The sequence below is a fragment of the Pan troglodytes genome, chromosome 8 (genome assembly GCF_028858775.2).
Source record: "Pan troglodytes isolate AG18354 chromosome 8, NHGRI_mPanTro3-v2.0_pri, whole genome shotgun sequence".
NCBI lineage: Eukaryota > Metazoa > Chordata > Mammalia > Primates > Hominidae > Pan > Pan troglodytes.
In genome coordinates, this window is record NC_072406.2 from 59,767,828 (window position 1) to 59,784,538 (window position 16,711).

At 52.3% G+C, this 16,711-nt stretch overlaps 1 protein-coding gene across 4 annotated transcripts in view; it reads left to right on the forward strand.

The window, feature by feature from the left end:
- The first annotated feature begins 851 nt into the window (after positions 1-851).
- The window catches only part of ANTXRL (ANTXR like), a 45,378-nt gene continuing 29,518 nt past the window's right edge, over positions 852-16,711 (forward strand). For 2 of the 4 annotated variants that reach the window (XM_016918285.4, XM_054659455.2), the window contains exons 1-9: positions 2,508-3,826; positions 8,377-8,448; positions 10,117-10,188; positions 12,193-12,274; positions 12,393-12,426; positions 13,426-13,502; positions 13,580-13,648; positions 14,005-14,085; positions 14,176-14,236. In XM_016918285.4, coding sequence (XP_016773774.2) covers positions 3,579-3,826; positions 8,377-8,448; positions 10,117-10,188; positions 12,193-12,274; positions 12,393-12,426; positions 13,426-13,502; positions 13,580-13,648; positions 14,005-14,085; positions 14,176-14,236 — 796 coding nt within the window. In that variant the 5' untranslated portion in view covers positions 2,508-3,578. 4 annotated transcript variants of the gene reach the window in all.

Sequence of the window (16,711 nt, forward strand, 5' to 3'; positions counted from 1 at the left end):
GTATCCTGTCCCTTCCCTCCCCTGCACCTGGCATTGCACAGAAGGTGTGGGTGGCAGTGTCCCCTAAAAGCTTCTGCAAGGCTTAGCTTCCTGCTGTGCTGTCTGTACCTCTATGAGTAAAGGCAAAATGTCAAGAAAAGGATTCAATTGTCTTGTATCTAAAACCAGGTATTTTTTTCAGGTGACACTGAAAATTCAGAGATTTATAATTTGATCATCTATGTACTTTTTCCCAGGAAAGGCACTGAACGAGTTACATGTGCAGATCTTTGGATATAATCTGTTGGAGAAAGGATCTGGGCTGAAGACGCCAGCACCTAGCACAAGCCCTGGATGAGAATAATGGGGCACTACAAGATGAACAGAGAGAGGGATGGCTGGGGCGGGGAGGGGTGGATGCAAACGATTATGGCCAAGAAGTCACCTTAGGGGAAAAACATAAGAAGAATTCTTGCTTGCAAAAGAGAAGGAAGCCTATAGAAAGAGTGAGGGGAGAGGCCGAAAGAGAGAGAAGGAAAAAGGACAAAAGAGGACAGAGAAATAGCCAACAACGCAGACACAAGAAAAAGGGAGAGATGAGAGAGAAACAGGAGAGGACAAGGAGACAAGAAGCAGAGAGGCAAGGGACAGGGACAGCAATGGGACTCGGAAAGGACATGGGAGAGAGCTGGAGGAAGCTGACAGAGGGAAGGGAAGAACCCCCCGCTGTCAAAGGCAGGACTCAAGAACGCTGCCTTTCGTGCAAGTGAGATGGGCTCCGCTGCCTGCGCCCGCTTGTTCTTGGTCTTGGCGGACCTGAGCATGCGTCTCTCCCGGGCTCTCCAGCGGCGCGCAGGGAGGAGGTGCAGACGCGGCCGCCACCGCCCAGCCGAGGGCGCGGCTCTGAACTTGGCGCCAGCGCCCAGAGGCCACCAGGCCCCGCCTTCCTGGCTGCACCCGCCTTCCTGGCTGCACCCGCCTTCCTGGCTGCACCCGCCTTCCTGGCTGCACCCGCCTTCGGGGCGGGGCTTGCGGTTGGGCGGCTCCGGCGGGTAGGGCGTCGCGGGCCAGAGAAACGGCAACCTGGGAGAAAGCCCCCTATTGATCCGTTGGGCGGCCTGGCCCTCCCCCGGCTCAGCTCCCCGGAGCCACCCCCAGCTGGCTCGGACCGGGACTGGCGCCTGCGACTACGTCTGCGGGAGGGCGAGGGCGTCCTTTGGAGGCGATGCCCTCTCACGCCGCCGCCCTCTGGCTCCTGGGCCTGCCGGGTCTCGGCGATGGGCGAGGGCTGTGACCGGTGCCTGCGGCTCCCTCCGCGCCGTGGACCCCCGCGGCCTCCCGGCCTTCCTTACCCCGGCGGCCTGGCGTCCCCGCGAGCTTCACCTCCCCAGCATCCGAATCGCGCAGCTTCTCCCGGGAGGGCCCGCCGCCTTCGCTCCCCAGGCCCCAGCTGAGACCGCCAGGAAGGCGGGCTCCTCGACCCCAGATCATAAGAGGTGTCTGGGAACTAAGGGTGGGAGGGGGCCAGGGTAGAAAATGTCAGTTCAAGTACGTTAAAATTAAGAACTTAGGCTTTGTTTAAAAAACAATAAATGAAGTGAAAAAAACAAGCCACAGAGTAAAAAAAGATAGTTGCAGCAAGTGATAAAGGATTAGTATCCAGGATATATAAAGACTGTTATTGAGTCAATGTGAAGGAGAAAAACACCTAAAGCAAAGAATGGACGCCGGCATTAAATAGGCACTTCAAAGAGGAACCATGAACGACCAAAATCAAGTGAGTAGGTGACCAGTTCCCATTAGTAATTAGGAAATAGCAAATTAAGACCACAAAGAGGGCAGTGAGGGTGGCTCACACCTCTAATCTCAGCGCTTGGGAGTCCAGGGCCAGAGGATCCCTTGAGGCCAGGAGGTGGAGTCTAGCCTGGGAAACAGAGCAAGACCCTGTCTCTACAAATAAATAAATAAATAAATAAATAAAATAAGAAAAAAGTAAACCACAAGGAGATGACTTACCACCAGGCAAAAATATTAAAGTATGCTAATACCAAGTGTCAAGAAGAATGAAGCAAGATAGCTCAAATATGCTTTTGAAGGAAATATACTGGGCTTCATTCATTCTGAAATACCCCTTATTTAAGATACTCCATTATATTAAATACAGTTCCAAAACAAAAGAAAACAAAGAACAAAAAACTAACCCAATACTTTTATCACTTGTAATTTGTATATTACACATATTGAAAGATATATTTTAGACTTATTAGAGAACGATTTTTAATTGGATATCACTCTTGTGCATACAAAATAAAATTGATTAAGGTGTTTCTAACAGTCACAGTCTGACTTTTCTGAGTCCTGTTTGAGTCTCACTCATCGGTGCCTACGTTTTTCCACACACTGTAACCTCTCTGCTATTCAAAGCATTGGTCATACAGCAGTTTTGACACTGGGATGTGAACCTGTCCACATTCTTTCCCTAGAGAGGGGGCCTGTGTTCCTGCCCATTGACTCTTGGCAGCTGTGACTGCTTGGACCAATAGAGCACAGTGGAAGTGACACTGTATGACTTCCAAGGTGATGTCATAAAAAGCTCTATAATTTCTGCCGTGCTCACTGAAAATACTCACTCTTGGACCTCTGGGCCACCTGTAAAAGCCCAAGCACCCTGAAGCTGCCATGCTGGGAGGAAGCCCAGGTCACACGGGGAGGCTACATGCAGGGTCTCCATTCACAGTCCCAGCTGAGCCCAGGTTTTGGGCCCTCCTGCCTAGGAGCCACACTTGTGAGTGGAGCAGCCTCCAGATAATTCCAGTGCCCAATCCTTCAAGTTATGGGGCCCCAGACATGAGGAGCCCTCCTAACTCCGCCCTGAGTGCCTGATCCTCAGAACCTGTGAGCGTAATAAAATGGGCCTGTTCTGTGTCCCTAAATGTAGGTGGTCTGTTACACAGCAGTAGAGAACCGGAATGTCCCTCATTCACAAAGACTCTGGCAACACTGCAGTTTCCATCTCCTTCCCGAACTGCCATCTCCTGGGGGACTTCAGTGTCACACAAATAGCCTCCCATTGCCAACACTCTGGCCTCCCAGTCCTTGACCTCCTCACCCACAGCAATGTCCTCACCTAAGTCACCTGGGCTAACTCTTCCAGTGAACAAACAGCAGGGTCTAGTGGTTTTAAGGGACACTGTGTGGGCTGTTATAAGGGAAATGGAGGCTTCCTCTTGTAGCCCCTCCAAAGGTCCTGTGCCTCCCCCTGGTGTTGTCAACATGCAGGACATTGGGAAGAGCTGCAGGTCACAAAGTCACCATGTCAACCTTCCTGTCAACCATAACAGAGAATTCTGTCCCCAGGGTGGGGGAAGGGCCAGGCAGGTAGCTGGAGGCAAGTCTCCCAGAGCTAGCTGCTGACCCTAGTCCCTGCGATCTGGGGAGGTACCTGGTGGAGGGCCATAGTGTGCACTGGTGAAAGGGCAGGAGGAGGGGTGTGGCCCCTGGCATAAGGGGAGGCAGCAGAGAAGGGGCCTGTGCTCAGCCTCTCTGGGCCCTGGCACAGGCACCCAAGAGTGAGATGGGGTCACAGGGACGGCCAGATAATGGGGAGCCATGAGTCCCTGGGGCCCTACTTCCTGGTCTTCCTGCTGCTGCTGCTGCTTCCTCCACCACTTTTTAGAGCAGGAAGCCTTCGGTACCATGGACCTGACTGGAGAGTCTTTCACCGCCTGGCCCTGGGCTCCAGGAGGTCCCACCACCACCATGGCCCAGGATGGAGGCAGCACTGGCGCCAGGGGCAAGCAGGTCACAGATGCCAGGGCTCATTTGACCTCTACTTCATCTTGGACAAGTGAGTGTCCCTTCTAGCTCTGGCCCTGGGTCACCCTCAGGAGCCACCACCTCTTTTTCACTAGGGACAGGACGCCACTCAAGGAGATGCAAGCTTCCGTCACAGAAGCAGGGCCAAACTTTGGTCAGACCAGACCTAGGCCTCCTGTTTTTCTGAGGCAGAAAGAATGCCCTGGCTGTCTTTTCCCTGGTGCTTCATCTCCTGGATGAGGAAAAAAGCCACCAAAGGGGTTCTGGACTATTCCCTACCCCTCCATCAGCTGGGTCAGCATCCTCATCCTCACGCTGCTGCAACAGATGATTGCTCGGACCTGCCTCTCAGCAGTTCTCAGAAGCTCACTGCGGATGTTTGGGGTTTCTGTGTTGTTTTGCTTGTTTGTTTTTTCACGCAAATAACTTCTATTTTACTGGGCCCCAGAGAGATTGCTTTGTTGCCTATGTTGGGCATTCTAATGTCACTGCTTAGAGAAGGCCTTTGGTTGGCTGCTTCTAAGTGCCTCTTCTACAACTTGGAGAGCCACGTGATAGTTCCTACACTTTCAGAACAGTTTGGTCTGTTTCAGGGTGGCCCTGGGGAAGCTGGGCTACGTATTAGGCGCCTTCTGGCTCACCAGGAAGGAAAGAGGCAAATGTTCAGCTTTGGAGAGATTGCCTTGGTTCCCTTTGCCGCTCCTCCTGCTGGGTGGGAATACTCTCTGTGCTTATTCAGTAGCAGCAGTGGTGCAATCTTCAGGAGAATGTTGCAGCACTTTCTGGCCTCCAAAGCCCTTCGCCTGCACTCCTGGCACCTCACCACGATCCTGGGCTGTGCGTAGTGCAGGTATTTTTCTATCTGGTTCCTGGACAAGGGTGGCTCCTGGAGGTTGGGGAAGCATCCAGAGACAGCTGGTGTGACAAGACTCCGGCTTCCTGTGCTGCACTCTTTCCAGCATCGCAGGTTGAAATTCCTCTGATTTTTCTCATTCCCCGTGGATACTAATGGTTAGGGGATGTGTACCCCCAGCCCACCAATTCCCATGGTTTCTGACTGCTCTGCTACTCTTGGGGAAGGAGCAACTCAGTTCTGGAGACAGGCAGACTCCACTCACTAGCCACATAGTCATGGGCAAGTTGCTTCATCATTCTGTGCCTTCGTGTCCCCCATCTGTAAAAAGGGTATCTTCATTTTCACCTTGCCAAGTGTGATGAGGATGAAGGGAGAATTTGCAGGTCAGAGGCGATGACAGAGGATGGGGATGAAGGGACCTGCCAGGCAAGGCAGAGCCACAGGCTAGAAACTCACAGGAACTGCAGAGGCCCTGATGCAATCCCAGACAGATCGGATGAGGAGGAATGCAGAGGGAGTGCCTAGAGTGGATGTAAAGGGAGCAGACAAAAGCAACCTTAACGAGTCTTCCTAACAAGGCTGGGGGTAAAGCGTATTGCCGCATTCTAAGGAGTAGGCAATGAGCCAGGTCATGGCCAGGGAATGACCCACCACAGCCTCCAGATAGACATCCATGGCGCTGAATTGAAACTCTGGATTTTGTGACTCCAAAGCCCATCCAAAGACCACGCAGCTGACAGGACCCTGAGAATCTTGCGGTAGTCCTCCAGGCAGAAACAACATCTACTGCCTGCAGGCAGGCTTTTTGGTCATTCATGTCCAGCTTATTCATGAGACTCATTATTCATTTGTTCATTCATTGGATTGAGCTGGAAGAAAATGAATCAGCCTCCCATGTGCTCCTATTCTTGGCCAGGTGACATTTCAGGGCTCTAAGTGGGAATGACCCCTTGTATTTTTTGAGTAATTTTTTAATTGTGGGAAAACATACATAACAAAAATTTACCATTTTTAAGTGTACAATTCAGTGGCGTTAAGTACATTCACAGTGTTGTGCAATCACCACCATCCATCTCCAGAAATGTTTCATCATTGCGTATTGAAACTCTATTCTCAGCCGGGAGCAGTAGCTCCCTCCTGTAATCCCAGCAATTTGGGAGCCAAGGCAAGAGGATTGCTTGAGTCTAGGAGTTCAAGATCAGTCTGGGAAACATGCAAAATCCTGTCCATACAAAACATACAAAAATTAGCCAGGCATTGTGATGTGTGCCTCCACTCCCAGCTACTCAGCCTGAGCTGAGGCAGGAGGATCACTTGAGCCTGGGAGGTCAAGACTGCAGTGTGTCAAGATTACACCACTGCACTCCAGCCTGGGCGACAGAGTGAGACCCTGTCTCAAACCCCATCCCTATCAAACCCCAAAAAACCTCTATTTCCATTAAACAATAATTCCCCATTCCTCCCTTCCCCAAGCCCTAGTGACCTTTAGTGTATTTTCTCTATCTATGAGTTTGCCTATTGTAGGTACTTCAGGTAAGGGGAGTCACACAATGTAATCATACAAACATATAATATTTGGCCTTTTCTGTCTGACCTTTTTCACTTAGCATAATGTTTTCAAGGTTATCCCATGTTGTAGCATCCATCAGAATTTCATCCCTTTTATGGCTGAATAATATTTCTCTGTATGTATATGTACCACATTTTCTTTATCTTTTTTTTTTTTGAGTTGGAGTCTTATTCTGCCGCCAGGCTGGAGTTCAGCGGCACAATCTCGGCTCACTGCAACCTCCGCCTCCCAGTTTCAAGCGATTATCCCCAACTCAGCCTCCTGAGTAGCTGGGACTACAGGGGCGTGCCACCATGCCAGGCTAATTTTTGTATTTTTTAGTACAGACAGGGTTTCACCATATTGGACAGGCTGGTCTTGAACTCCTGACCTCGTGATTCCCTGGCCTTGGCCTTCCAAAGCGCTGGGATTCCAAGCATGAGCCACCGCGCCCGGCCTGTTTATCTTTTCATCTGTTGATGGACACTTGGGTTGCTTCTGCCATTTGGCTATTGTGAATAATGCTGCTATGAACACTGGTGTATACGTGTCTCTTGGAGCCCTGCTCTCACTTCTTTTTGGTATATACCTGGGAGTGGAATTGATGGATCCTATGGTGATCCTATGTTTAGCTTTCTGAGGAAATGCCAAGCTGTTTCCCACAGTGATTGCACCATTTTGCATTCCCACCAACAAAAGCCCAACATTTGTTATTTTCTGGTTTTTGATAATAGTCACCCCAATGGGTGTGAAGTTGTATCTCCTTGCGGCTTTCATTGGCATTTCCCTAGTGACTAGTGATGTGGAGCAGATGCTTTCATGTGCTTATTGGCCATTTGCATATCTTCTTTGAGGAAATGTCTATTCAAATCCTTTGCCCATTTTTTGTTGTTGCATTTTTTTGTTGTTTCTTTTTCGTTGTTGTTGTAGGAGTTCTTTGTATATTCTGGATATTAATCCCTTATCAGGTATATGAGTTGTAAATATTTCCTCCCATTCTGCAGGTTGTCTTTTCACTCCCTTGGTAGTGTCCTTTGATGCACAAAAGTTTTTAATCTGGATACAGTCTCAACTTTTCTATTTTTAATTTTGTTGCCTGTGTTTTTGGTGCCATATCCAAAAAAATCCCCAAATCTAATGTCATAAAAGTTATGTTTTCTACTAAGAGTTTAAAAGTTTTAGCCTTTACATTTAGGTCTTTGACCCATTTTGAGTGAATTTCTGTAATGGTTTACAGAAGGGTCCAACTTCATTCTTTTGCACATAGACATCCAATTTTCCCTGCACCATTTCTTGAAACTACTGTTCTTTCCCACACTGAGTGTTCTTAGCACACTGGTTGGAAATCGTTTGACCACAGACGTGACAGGTTATTTCTGAGCTCTCTGTTCTGTTCATTGCTCTACATGTCAGTCCTTACGTCAGTGCCATAATAGTTTGATTACTGTAGCTTTGTAATAAATTCTGAAATCAGGAAATGTGTATCCTCAATCTTGTTCTTCTTTTTCAGATTTTTTTTTTGCTGTATGACTAATGTCCCTTGAAATTCCATATGAAATTTAGTGCAAATTTTTTTATTTCTGCAAAAAAATGCTGTAGAGATTTTGATACAGATTACATTGTTATCTTAACAATATTATTATTGTGCCTTCTGATTCATAAGCATGCAATATCTTTCCATTTATTGTGTCTTTAAATTCTTTCAGCAATGTTTTATAGTTTTCAGTACACATTTCTTTAGCTTCTTTGTTTAAATTTATTCTTAAATATTTTGTTCTGTTTGATGCTATCATAAATGAAACTTTTTTGGTTGATTTTCTATATTTGAATTGTTCACTGGGGGCTTTTCCAACCAATACATTCTCTCCCATTTTCACTCTACATAGTGCCCCACCTAACCTGATCAGCCACCTGGATGGCAACAAAAGCCCCACATCCCAGGAAGCTCCTCAGTCCCAGGCAGATGGGGCTGGGTGATCACCTTATGCTGACCACTCAACTGGTGAAACTCATGACCTCGGATGATCCGGTGGCCACTGGGGGTGTACCCCAGCCTCAGCTGTGCTGGGGTCAGGAGAGCTTGTTAAGAGCCTGCTGGGAGGCTGGGGGCAGGGCAGACACTTGCCCATCGGAGAGATGCACTCATCTCCCTGACCCACATCTCCTTTTGTTTTAGGTCTGGCAGCGTGAACAATAACTGGATTGACCTTTATATGTGGGTGGAGGAAACAGTGGCGAGGTTCCAAAGGTACGGATCTCCGCATGGCAGCCTCCCCTGAGCTGCAGAGAGCTTTTCCTCTGGAAGGCAGGCAGAGGGCACATCCCATCAGATGGGGTGGGCGTGGGAGTCCTTCAGTGGGGGACACAGAGCCCAAGGTGGCATTCTGAAGCAGGAATGAGGCCAGCACTCATTGGTTCCATGGGGTCTCAGCGGCCTTGGCTGGCTCCTGCCTGTGAGCCCAGACATATTGCAGGGGAGGCAGTTTGCCCTTGGGGACATCACACGCTGGGAAGGGACAATAGGCAGGGAAACCAGTGACTCAGTCCTGGAACTCTGGGTTGCTGAGGGTTCAAGTAGGGGACAAAGAACTCACATGGAAGGTTAAAGGAAAAAACAGGAACTCCTAAGGACAATGTCAAGGATGGCTTCCAAGGATGTGGGTCTTTGAACTGGGTCTTGCAGGATGGAAAAGACAGGGGACCTGTGGTGGCGTGAGTGGTCTGACTTGGCTGGGAATGAGGTTAGCTCAGGGAGGGCTGGGAGAGGGCTGGGCAGGTCAGCTTGAGGCCAAAGCCACAGGAGCTCATTATGCCAGGCCAAGGAGCTGGGATTTCCTGCTGTGAGCCATAGAGAGCCAGAGAAGGCTCTTGAGCAGGGGAGTGGCATGATCAAGATGGCGCTTAAGGAAGAAAAGTCTGATGACTGTGGGTAAAATGAATGGGCAACAAGGGCAGGATCCATGGGGAGCTCCGCTGGGGACGTATGGCAGCACTGTCGCTGAGGGCCACTGAGGGTCAGCCGGCAGGAAGGAGGGTCAGGGAGAGGAAGGGGAGGCTGTGTGCATGGCTGCCAATAGGGAGAGTCACTTGTCTGAGATGAAGGAGGGATGATGGAGAGGAGAGGGAGGAGGGAATGGGGTGAAGAGGCAAAGAATTTTCCAGTAGAAGGGAGGCCAGCTGGGAGGGCTGTATGTGCATCTCCCTGCCTGTTCATTATAAGGTATGTGTGTCTGTGTGTGTGTGTGCAGGTGCCTGAGTGTGGGTGCCATGTGTGTGTGTTCATATGAGTGTGTGCATGTTCGGGTGCATGTGTGTGGGTGCATATGTGTGTGACTGTGTGCGTGTGTGAGTGTGTATGCATGTGTGTGGGGGGGTGTGTATGCCTGTGCCTGTGTGTGTGTGAGAGTGTGTGCGTGTGTGTGTGCGTGTGTGTGCGTGTGAGTGTGCCTGTGTGTGAGTGTGTGCCTGTGTGTGTGAGTGTGTGCATGTGTGTGGGTGTGTGCATATATGGGTGCATGTGTATGGGTGCGTGTGTGTGTGTGTGTGTGTATGCATGTGTGTGTGTGTTTGTGTGGTGTGTGTGCACCTGTGTGTGCCTGTGTGTGTGCATGTGTGTGCCTGTGTGTGCATGTGTGTGTGTGCCTGTGTGTGCCTGTGTGTGCATGTGTGTGTGTGCAAGTGTCTTTGGGGTGTTGGGAGTGTGGGGATGCAGTGAGTTGCCATCCTGACTCTCCCTTCTATGGAGCCCTTGTCTCCACAGGCCTCAGAGTCCTTCACTACATTTATCTCACCTCCTTGTGTCCAGCAAGGGGCTCCAAAGTGGAAGAGTTGGGGTGGGAGGTGGCGAATTGGCCTCACCACCCTGGCTTCTGAGCCTGTGCCACTGGCTTCTCACCAGCACATGATTCCTTCACAGCCCAAATATTCGGATGTGCTTCATCACCTACTCCACAGACGGCGAGACTGTCTTGCCACTCACCTCAGACAAGTGAGTGCTGCTTTGAGCCCCAAAGGGAGGCCTGATGAGCTTGGCCAGAGGGAGCTCCAGGGAGCTGAGGGGCTCCCAGAGATCTTGGTTGGGAGCCTGACAGCACACAGGGCAGGCCAGTCAGGGCAACTCACAGTACCCACCTGACCTTAGCCCCGGCTCCCCTGCATCCTCCTACCCATGGCTGCAAGGTTACCTGCAGGCCCCTGTGCTCCAGAAGTTCTCAGCCTCCCCCACTTCACGCTCCCCTGCCCTCTCTCTGCTTTGCCTCCTTCCCTGAAAGGTGGCTGTGAGGATTCCCAGGGTGCAGGGGCTGGCAGGGCGGGGGTGTGTGTCCTGTGAACACACACCTGTGCTGGCTGCTGCTCTGTGCCTGTTCCCCCTGCCCTGACCAGTGTGGGAGACAGGGTCAAAGCTGATGGTGGGGTAGTGGGGCTTTAGTGCAGGGATGCTGGCAGGCCCAGACTGGGGAGCCCCTGGGTGGGGTTCTGAGCTCCAGGGCAGGCTGGGAAAGTGGAGGGAGGCAGGAGGAACAAGCTCAGGAGGCTGGAGCCCAGGCCCAGCAGGGAGCACAGCAGAGTTCCTGTTTGGCTGGAGGTGAGGGCACTTCCGATGCACATGCCCGGAACTGGGCCCAGAGGAGATGAAGCACAGAAGAGAGGTGAGGACACTGAGGACTGGATGGGGGACTGGGCCCCACTTGCAGTTTCAAGGGAATACAGAGTAGGGGAGCTTGAGTATGTGTGTCCTGCATTGTGGGTTTGTCAGAGAGACTGGGTGGGTGTGAGGTGGTAAAAAGCAAGTCTATGGGGGAGGACTGTGGCGAGTGACCCAGACAGGGAGCGGGGTTTGGGCATGGACAGAGAAAGACCAGGCCATGGCCTCTTCTGGGTATGGATGGGTCTGGCCTCCTCCCCTCCTGGGCTGGGCAGGGCAGGGCTCTCAGAGCTCCAGCCATGGCAGGGACTCTCTGCCCACAGTGGGAAGCCATCCTTCAGGGTCCATGCTCTGCCCAGCCTTGCTGTGCAGGCTCAGCCTGTCACATTGAATTAGCCTGACCCTAAGTCCCCAGCCTGTCCCAGTCCTGCCACCAGAGCCAGTCCTGACTGCCCCAGCCCATTCTGTCTGCTTTAACAGCAACTGACAGGCCTCATGCCCCGGCCAGTCCGCAGATCAGTGTTCAGCCCCTGCATGCACAGCTGTCGGGGCTGCCTCTCCAGCCTTTGGTCTTTTTGTTTCAGGGGCACAGAAAGTCAAGGAGGCCAGACACTCTAAGCAGATTTGCTACTTCCTGTATCAGGGTAAAGATAGAGCAGGAAACTGAGTCAGGGTCAGGGGTCTGGGGCCGTCGGTCTGGGTGCAGGGCTGGTGGCTTAGCAGGATGACTTTTCCCAAATGCAGCCCTACCTGTTAAAGGACGGAGTGCCCAACACAAGAGCATCCTTGTTAGGGTTAGAATTTGGATTAGAGTTAGAGTTAGAGTTAGGAATGTCAACCCCATTGACAGTGGCTGACTCTCAGTTGCCCATCCCTGGTTCAGGGTTAAGGTTAGGGTTTGGGTTAGAGTTAGAGTTAGAGTTAGAGTTAGTTAGAGTTAGAGTTAGAGTTAGAGTTAGGAATGTCAAACCCATTGTCAGTGGCTGACTCTCAGTTGCCCATCCCTGGTTCAGGGTTAGGGTTAGGGTTAGGAATGTCAGCCCCATTGCAGTTCCTGACTCACAGTTGCTCATCCATGGGAAACTCCTACTGTCACCAGAGATGGTCCAAGCAGGGCCCTGGTGAAGTTCCCCAGGCCTGCATTCTCTGTAACTCGGATGCGCTCAGAAGGGCTTGAAATCTCTGGTCAAAATCAGAATGAGGAATGAGGAGGACAAAGCCCTTGCCTGGCCCCCTCCTTCATCCAGGAGGACTTGTGCAAAGAACAGTGGCTCCCGGAGAGCTTGGGAGCTGATTTTTAACAGTCAATGTCTTTCCAGGTCAACCGCCTTTTTAAATTTTTTTCAGGAATAGAATAAAAAACGGTCTTGACCAACTTCAGAAAATTGTGCCTGACGGACACACATTCATGCAGGCAGGATTTAGAAAGGTATAGACCCCTTGATCTCCTAACCCTAACCCTAACCCTAACCCTAACCTACAAAATCTTAGAGCATCAGTGGGAGCATCTCACTGTCGAGGCTCAATATTTCTTCATTTTCTTGCAGGCAATTCAACAGATCGAAAGTTTCAACTCCGGAAGTAAGCACCTGCCCTCCCCCTAGTGGTCCTGTAGGGGGAACAGAGCTGGGCGTGAGCCTCAGAGAGCTCTGTGTGCAGACTCTGCAAGGCCACACCTGCCCTGCCTCTTGGAGCAAGTTGCTCACCTGCTCTGAGCTCAGGTCCCTCCCTGGTGCAATAAGCATAGTAAGCCCTCACCCCATGGAGTTCTGAGAACTGTGTGGGATCCTGCGTGTGCAGTTCTGGTGCTCATAACCCTGAGGTGCTTGTCCTCCAGCTGGGCTGTGTGAAAAGGACAAGGGAAGAGCCAAGAGGTTTGCCCCCTTTCACACACCTTAGCCTTCCTCCTCCCTTGCATGTCTCCCCTCCGAGTGACTTGCATTCCCTGACCCTGTCTCATATGGTACAGAAGGCTGTCCAGGGCCCCCAACTTCCCTCCCCACTGTGTCACTGCAGCTCTTGTCAGGAAAAGGCAGGGCTGGAGAGGAAAGGCATTGAGGTGGCTGTGGGGTCCCCTGCCCAGGTGCCACTGACCTGGAGTCCTGAACTCCTGGGCCCAGAGATACCGGCAGGGCTGCCTGCAGGCTCTGCTCACAGCAAGACCCGGCCCCCTGGGAGCCTCCCTGAGCCTGTCTGTTACAGGAGGGCCCAGCAGCTCCTCCCTCTGCCCGTGGGACAGGCCTGTGGTTGTGGAGTCCTGGCTGGAGCTGCCCTCAGGCAGAGGTGGTGCAGGTCACTAGTGGGTGAGGGTTCAGGCAGCCCGGTGGGAAAGACCCTGCCCCTCTCAGCCCCTCCTCTGTAAAATGGGTGCTGGGCTGAGACCTCCCTGACTTTAGGGGGTCTCTGGGTGGCAGGTGCTTGGGTCTTGGCAGCCTCTCCTCTGGAGGATGAGGTGGGGGCACCTGGCCATGCCCTGGAGTGGGCAGCGCTGTGGGCCCAGCCATCTGCAGGGGTTCCGGAGCTTCTAGAGGTCACTCCTGGTGCCTTTGCTGAGCAGGCCACTCTTTGCTTCTTCTACAGACAAGGTTCCCAGCATGATTATTGCTATGACTGATGGAGAACTGGTGGCACATGCATTTAAGGACACTCTCAGAGAAGTGAGTCCAGTTCATACTTACCAGCATTTTGCTCCATGTATTTTGATGACCAATATGCAATGCCTTCTTTCCCTTAGGCTCAAAAGGCTCGGAAACTGGGGGCCAACATTTACACCCTGGGTGTGGCTGATTATAATCTGGACCAGGTAATTCCAAACAGGTAACCAGGCGCCACTTTCGAGCCTAGTGGCCACTTTCGAGCCAACCGTTCCGGGCCACCCCGAGGACGGTTGTCTAAGCCGCCCCAAGTGAGTTGGGCCAACTCATGGCCACTGCAGAAGTGATTGACAGCGTGTTGTATAAATCCCACCATGCCAAAGGGGAGGGTGTAAGAGCTCCCTGCTCCCTAAGAGTGGGCTGCTGGCTGGAGAAGTCTGCGACATTCAGAGCCTGACATTCTGCTGCCCCCAAAGCATGAGGGCAAGACACTGTCTCCTGGGCCGGGGGTCTGCTGCATCCTCACCTCCTGGTGGGGAGTCCAACCCAGCTCTGCTCTCTGTAGATAACAGCAATTGCAGACAGCCCTGGCCACGTGTTTGCAGTGGAGAATGGCTTCAAGGCCCTGAGAAGCACCATTGATGCCGTGAGTGGGCAGAGGTGAGGGGCTGGGGACCTGGATCCTTTGGCAGGAAGCTCACTCTCCCTGTCCCACCCCACCCCTCCTGTGTTCCAGCTCACATCAAAGGTCTGTCTTGATGTGACATCGGTGGAGCCTTCCTCTGAGTGTGTAGGAGGTAAGAGCTGTGGAGGCCCTGCAGTTGCCAAAGGGTGGTGTGCACTAGTGCATGCGTGTATGGAGTGTGTGCATTTGTTTGGTATGTGTGGGGGAGGATGTGTGTGGGGAGTGTGTGAGTGTGGTGTGTGTATGTGGTGTGTATGTGTTTGGTGTGTGTGGTATGTGTGTATGTAGTTTGTGTGGGTGCAGTATGTGTAGTATGTCTGGGAAGTTGTGCTGTGGGAGCCTTGATGTGTGTGAAGTCTGCGGGAGAGGGTAATATGTGGTCTGTGTGCTGTGGAAATGTGTGTGTGATTGTGTGGGGTGTGTATATGTGCTGTGAGTGTGGTGTGTGTGGGGTATGCATGAGTGATGCATCTGTGTGTGTTGTATTGTGGGGTGTATGTTGTGTGGGAGCTGAGGTGCTGTGTAATATGTATGTGGGGGTGTGAGTGTATGTAGGGAGCATATATGCATGTGTGTGTGTAGTGTATGTGCACTGTGTGTGTGTGGCATGAGTGGGGGTCTTGTGGGAGTGTGTGGGAAGGTTGCCTGGTGTGTGGAAGGCTGCTGGTGTGTGGGAAGGGTGTCTGGTGTGCAGGTATGTGGTGTCCAGTGTGTGTTTGTGTCGTATGGGGAGTTGGGAGTGTGTTGCTGATGTGTATGGTGTGTGTATGGGATGTGTGGTGTGTCTTTGGTATTTTTGGTGTATGTGTGTTTGCTATTTATGTGTGTGTGTGGTGTGTGGGTGTGTGTACTTCAGTTGTGTGGTGTGTGGTGTGATGTGTGTGGTATGGGGTAGGTTGAGTGTGTTTGTGGTCCAATGTTCATGGGTCGGTGGGAGTGGACATGTGGCCCACATGGATGTGAACGTGTCTATTGCTGTGGGGGGAATATGCGGGGGTGGTGGTGTGAGTACCTGTGTACAATTAGTGTGTTGTAACCTCACAACGGTAAGTTTAACTCTAAAGCAAGAAAAGACATGTGTGAGAAGCTCTCAGGGAAACACCAGCAAATGGCATGGAGTAGCAGCTAACCCAGACCACAGGGCAGGAGCAGCCAGGGCTCCTCCCAGGAAGGCCAGGCAGGTGCAGGAGCTGAAATGTCTGTGTAATTTACCACATCAACAAAATAGGAAACAGGAACCAAGCGGTTATCTCAGGGGATGAAGAACAAGAAGTAGGGGCGTCAACATCCCACAGCACCCTATGAGCAGAAGGAAACTTCCATAGCCCGACAAAGTCGTCCACACAAACACCCTCAGCTCACCTCAATCCCACAGGATCAATCCCAGTGCCTGTCCATGCTGTCTGAGACGTAGCGAGGATGCCCTCTTGTCAGCTGGGGTCCCAGTATGGGTTGTGACAGTCCTGTGTGGGCCTCTGTGATGCCTCTGTCTGTCCTGAGCTCTTTCTGTGTAGGTTGGGGGTCTGCATGGCCGGCAGTTGCACAACTGCGGCTGCTGGAGATGAAGGGAGCCCAGGGTGTCCTCCCTTCATCACGAGAGGACATTACAAGGCCCTTAGCAAGACCACGAGGCGTCCAGCAGCTGGGCTCTGGCCTCCCTGTTCCTCACTGCAGTGTGCCCTGGCAGTAGGCTGTGGGGACAGACACATCGTACATGTCTGAGCTCTGCTCTCCATGGGTACACGACCAGGAGCAAATTGTCCAATGTCAGTGAGCTCCAGAAGTGCCTCCCATGAACAGAAAAGACGCTGTCAGGCCTCTCGTGAGTCCAAAGGCACTGGGCTGTGCAGGGACTGGCACAGGGCTGGGAGCTGGCAGGTCCCTGAAACAGGAGCTGCGCTGACACTTCCATGATTGGTCCTGGGCTCTGTCCCCGACCACGCCTCTCCCCCATGCAGAACTGAGGGCAGGGGTGGAGTAGAGAGGGCTCTCCTCCCCCTCGGGGTCTCTTTCTGTTCCTCCTGATTTAAAGCCACTCAGCCGTGCAGCCAGTGTGACAGCTGTGCTCCTCTGATGATGTCCCCTGGACACACACAGCCTGTGGCGTCTGAGCAGCCCTGTCAACCCCAGGTGAGGATGTGAGTCTTCACTCCTCCCTGGGGGAAGCTGAGTCGAGGTGGCAGGTGCCCTCTGCCCACAAGCTCGGCCTTCTGCCTCTGCTCACGTGGCCCGGCAGTCACAGCCCTGATCTGTCAGCTGTCGGCTGAGTTGTGCAAAGCTGCCCCACATGGAGGGTGACAGTCACAGGAGGGAAAGGGCAAGGCAGGAGCCTGAAACCCAAATGCAACAGAATGAGCCCTCTCAGCAGGCTGCCACTGAGAAGCCAGGAGGTCTCCAGGGAGCCCAGGAAGGAGGCCAGGGAGGGAGGCATGCAGCCCAGACTCCCCCAGTTTAGCCCTGGGCCTCCTATCCAGCCTGGGAGAGGCCTCTGGTGGCCTCACTGCTCAAGGCCCATCCTGAGGCCATCCCCCACACATGGCTGGAGGGTTTTGACAGGCATCTCCCTCTCCAGCCTGGCAGGAGTCTG